Below are 5,288 nucleotides of genomic sequence, written 5' to 3' on the forward strand. Positions count from 1 at the left end.
TGGTAATGAAGAAACCTAAGAATCACATTTTGGGTGCTTTCTCAAAGCTGAATTGCTATGGGGGATCTTTCTCATGTATAAATAGACGCAAAATAATTTGCCTCCCTGCCTTAGATTACCTAGTAAGAAAGGCTTAAGCTAGCTCTTGTTGCCTTTCAGCAACAAACCCAGCTTCCTAAGCTCTGGGAGACAGGCATAAGCCTCCAAGAAGAGCTTGACCACTAGAAGCAATGGCTAGAATCTGGGAGCTAGTAGTACTGATAAGCTTGTCTACAAGCAGCCTCTGGTGACTTGGATTTGAAAAACCACGCTAGTTCTAGACCTCCCCTCCATACCTAATCTATAAATGTGTGCCCATTGTGTAGAAGAATGATCCTGTGTCTTGAAGAGAATTGGGTATAGGTATACCCCTCAACCTCTTAGATAATCTTGAATGAGATGAGAGCCAAACATTGACCATAGGGAAGGCTAGGAAAATGGGGTGCCTGCTGGAGAATGCCCAGTAGCCCCACTCGGCCTTGTTTTGTCTGTGAGCATTACACACAGCTGGGCTGGCATTTGCAGAGCCCTCTTGTAAAGGGCTACTAAAGTGCTTTCTCACTTTGGCCCTCATGGGTCATCAGTACTGTATGTAGTATCTGTTGATCTTCACACTTCTGCCTTGGTTGCAGGTGGAAAGTAGAGATGGTTTCTGATTTTTCCTGCTAGCAGCAGTCACCTTGTGTTGGTTCCCTCATCTCTTGAGTGGTTCCCCTCCAGTTTACGAGAATCTGGGTAGACCAGAGGGCATGTGTCTTCAGTGACTAGGACTTTGTCCCCAGGAATAAACACTCCTTTCCTGCTCAGTTCACAATGCTTTTAAGTCTGCCGGAATTTGGACATCACTTGACCTAGTCACCTGCAGACCTAAGTCATCTCAGGAGCTGACATAGCTTCTTCATAGGAAGACCTTTGACACTGTGCTTAGTATGTTTTTTTTAATGTTTGACTTTTATTTGACACATATATACATCAAATGATTCACAAAGTATATTCACTTACAAAAGTTGACTCTACCCAAAAATGCACAACAGATTTCAGTGAGCAGAGATTAATAAGTACTCCTAACCCTCAGGTAGAAGTAATACACTGTCCACTTACATGTTCACTGACTCAAGACAAGGTGCTAGAGAAAGAAACCTGAAACAGTCCCAAGTAAATTTGGGAAGTCACACAGAGAAACAGGATTTCTCAAGTTGTAAGACTCTAAGCCTATCCCGATAGTACTTTTCTGTGGGTTTCTCAATAGGAGTCTAGACCTCACCAAACACCTTCAAAGGCTAGGCAGCCCAGAAGCACAGGGGGGTAGTTATTCCAGTAGGCTGCATACAAGAACCACATAAAGGATGTTAAAAGGAAACCAAGGACCAGATGTTGAGTCCTTGTGTCCACAGTTGGAATATAGTTGGATCTTAGGTCGTTCTCCACTTCTGGGCTGATGGTCGCTCAAATAACATCTCATAATCCAGCTGCCCTCTGTTTAAAGAACTTTCTGTTCAGGGCACTCTCTTGACCCCATCCTGAGTCAAAGGAAGTGGTGTCTTGATCCACAAGGTGTGTATATTTGGTACGACCAGAACGTCCAAAGTTCTTGACCTGCATGACTTTGGGAAGGATCGTTTTGTCAAAATGATCCTCAAGGGTCGGTGCGCTGAAATCTCTCTTGTATAGTTCTTCATCCTCATCCATGAAGAAGGCACCTCGGTGGTAATACTTCTGTAAAAACTTGTATTTGCCTTTCACAGCTTTGTTGGTGATGACTTTCCCATTTGCCCGAAGCTCAGCTCGCCTCTCTTCCTCAGTCAGGTTTCGCATGCGTTGAATTTCTGCTTTTTCCTTTTGAAGTGCTGCTCGGTCTTCTCGGTCCCTCTTGATTCTTTTGAGCTCTCGAACTTTCCACGCCTCATAGTCATCCTCCTGGTTTTCATCATCAGTGTTTAGAGCATCCAGTGCGGCCAGGGACCGTGTGTTCTCCTGGAGCTCTTTCTTGGTCTCTGCTTCGACAATCTTGAGTGTGTACTTGCGCCTCTCCTCAGCCACGCGTTTAGCTTCCTGCTCCAACTCCGTCTGTTTTAGGGCTTGGGCCTCATGCTCTTGACCTGTCACTCGGTCCTCCTTTCGAATGAAGACTGGCTTCAGGCGAGCCTCCATCTCGTCTTCACTGTCTGTGTACTCTTCGTATTCAGACTCTGACTCCGACTCTTCCCCAGCACGTCCTTCCTCTTCCACCTCCATGACATCCATCTCTTCCTTTCTTCGTTCCTGTGCTCGCTGGCGCATCAGGCCACGGCGCCGTTCTATTTCCTCATCATGCATTTCTTCCTCCTCTCCTTCACTGCTGTCTTCTCCTTCCATGTGACAATCATCTCCCTGGACTTTGGAGTCACTTTCTCCTACCACTTCACGTTCCACTGTTTCCCGATGTCGAGCCAATCTGGCTCCCACATCTTCCCTGATCCGGTTTCGTAAGCGCCGCACACGAGGGTCACTAGATGAGTCCTCCTCCTGCTCCTCAGGCTCTGCGGCTCGTTCTCTGGCTCGCTTTAGGACCTGAAATTCTTCCTCATCTGAGGACTCCAGAGGGGCGTAGTGTGGCCTCTTTCCGGATACATAGCGTTTCACCTTCACTCTCTCCATCGAAAGCTCACCTTTCTCATTGCGAGCCAGAACGGCCCAGCCGTGCACTGGAGAGGAGGCCGCTTCACGAGCGCGCTTGGCACCGACATGTCGACCCCAGCGGCAGTGCTTCCCAAACTCGATGAATCCCAAACGATGCGAAATGACCACAAGTGAGAACACCTGCTTCCCTCCTGGGCGACTCTGACTGGACTGCGCAGCTGGCAGAGACGACCTCCGCCCGAGCTGGTCAGGCCGGCAGTGTGCGAGCCCAGGACCGAGGGACGGCTACTTATGCGCCTGGGCCTTGGTGGTCCTCGCGTTCTCAGTCTCGCGATGCTTCCAAGGTTGCTGGATTGCCAATTTCAGCATCATGGTGCGGGGTGGGGGGGGAGTAGAGGGGGAGGAAGTGTTTCTTACCTGAGGCCTGGCAAGACTCAAATGAAAGTCTCACCCATTTGTCTGGGTTTTGCAGCTGGGCAGGAACGATAGAGTGAATGGGAAACTTGAAGGAATAGGATGGTCATTGGCATTGGCCCACGTTGGTGTGATGGCCACGCCCCACTGCGGAAGGAGGAGATCCCGCCCTATGTTGATGGGACCGGAAGCTCCACACCCGGACTGCTGGTGTGGGGAAATTAGAGGGGAGTACTTGGGGATAGGAGGGGGAAGGAGTCAGAGAGGAAAGGGAAGAAGCCAGAGTCCAGACTGGCAACGAGGGGAGCAGCAGAGCCCGTCTGGTCAGAGGAAGAAAAGAGCAGGAGGAGGAGGAGAGGAGGAGAAGCTGGGTAGAGCGGTGAGGCGAACCAGGGCGACCGGAAGAGGAGTGGAGCTGTACCAGACCGGCCAGAGGAATGGGCAGAACCGACTGAAGCCTGAGGCCTGAGGGAGGGTCCGAACCCTGAGGCCTGAGAGAGGGTCGGAAACTTTGGGCCTGAGGGAGGGTCTGAAACCTGGGGCCTGAGGGAGGGTCAGCAACCTGGGTCCTGAGGGAGGGTCAGAAACCTGGGGCCTGTGGGCGGGTCAGAAAGCTGGGTCCTGAGGGAGGGTCCGAAACCTGGGTCCTGAGGGAGGGTCGGAAACCTGGGGCCAGCATAGAAGCCTAAGACCAGGGGTGAGGGGCAGGCTTGAGGCTTAAAACTTGAGGAGAGGATCCTAGAGGATGGTTGCTTGGTCCTCTGAAGGTTTGGAGTCCGGGAGGCTGAGGTGGTTAGAAATTACGGTGGAAGTTCAGAGGTTAAGTCAGGACTCAGGTCTGGGTACTGGGTAACTAACCCAGGACAAGGTAGTCACAGGCAAGCGCTAGGAGGTGGAGGGTGGCTCTGGTTCCTGGTCTCAGATTGTAAATAAAATCCCTTTGTAAATCCCCTTCCCACCTTAAATTGTGCCTCAGTGTATTCTTGCTCTCCTGGAACACAACAGGATGCCTTCACCTGATGAAGGAACTGCAATTCAGGCCCGAGGCCAAAACTTGGAGGCCTTTGCCCTACTCAAACCCTCAGTGGACTTTTAGCCTTCACATTCCTTCTGGTACATGTGCTAACTGTATCAGTCAGTTACTCATTTTCTTTACTTCTGTGCTGGTACTGAGCTTAAAACACAAGGTATGGCAATTTCTGGAAAGGCACTCCACGCTTGGAGCCAAACCCCAGACCTCAAAATCCTTCTGTTTTCTGTAAACTGCTCTTCCTGATGTGGTAGGGGAGAGATACAATGAGCATATGTCTAAATGAGTATAGTTCCAAAGTTAAAGACATTGGTGTGCAGACTTAATGTGGTTGTAAAGAGAATGAAGTATGGCCTGATCCCTAACTCTGGGCCTGAATACAGGGATTATTTTTTCTTTAAGGGGGTATGGAAGATGCTGGAAAGATATTGAACAAGATTTCCTCAACCTATCAAATTCACTTGAGTCGACCCTTGTCCTTTGAATGAGTGGTGAGAGGGAGGATAGAAACTAGTCTATGAACCAGCACATCACTTTTGAACAGATGACTCTGGATCCTGAGCTTCCACCTCCAAGCTGCTCCGTAGGGTCTCATGAGCTCATCCTCTTTCCTTTCCTGACCAAAAATGCCTTTTACTCTGTGGAACCTGAAAGTGAGCTAGCTAAAAACTTTCCAAAGAAAAACCAGTCCAGCAGCTGTTCCAAAGACATACCTAGCTGGAATGCCATGCACTTTCTCATGGCTCAGAAGAAACAAGGACATTGAAGGGTTCAGATTAAAGTGACAGGTGAAAATGACAACTTCTGCTTCCTTCTAACAATAGAAAATTCCCATTTATGGGGATACTGTGTGAAAGAGGCAGCATAGGCCAGGAGCCAAACCCATCAGATTGGGTTCTGGGATGTTCTGTGTGGAGAGTCACAGATGAGGTTACCACCTACCTAGGCTGTATATTTCTCAGCTTCTAAAACCTTTGAAACTTAAGGAATGACCTTTTTGCCCTTCATAGGTAAGCTTGTCTCTTGAAGCTCACTTTGGATCATGTTTGAGGTTCACTGTTAAGAGAAATGAGGCATGTCTTCAGGTCTTCTTTTCCTTGTGAAACCAGATGAATTATCACTCAGAAGCAGGTATATTCTGCTTCAGGCAAGCTCTTGTGTGAAGAAATTGAGGTAGACACTATAG

The 5,288-nt window shown here is 49.0% G+C and overlaps 1 protein-coding gene across 1 annotated transcript; it reads right to left on the reverse strand.

Moving 5' to 3' along the window:
- Positions 1-1,497: 1,497 nt before the first annotated feature.
- LOC125345211 (microfibrillar-associated protein 1-like) lies at positions 1,498-2,676 on the reverse strand. The gene has a single exon (XM_048337429.1). The coding sequence runs from the start codon at positions 2,674-2,676 to the stop codon at positions 1,498-1,500; it is 1,179 nt and encodes a 392-aa protein (XP_048193386.1).
- Between the last annotated feature and the right edge of the window lie 2,612 nt (positions 2,677-5,288).

Source organism: Perognathus longimembris, unplaced genomic scaffold (genome assembly GCF_023159225.1).
Source record: "Perognathus longimembris pacificus isolate PPM17 unplaced genomic scaffold, ASM2315922v1 HiC_scaffold_5395, whole genome shotgun sequence".
NCBI lineage: Eukaryota > Metazoa > Chordata > Mammalia > Rodentia > Heteromyidae > Perognathus > Perognathus longimembris.

Coding starts and splice junctions, on each gene's coding strand:
- LOC125345211 (XM_048337429.1), bottom strand. CDS start 2,676: ATGGAGAGAGTGAAGGTGAAACGCTATGTATCCGGAAAGAGGCCACAC.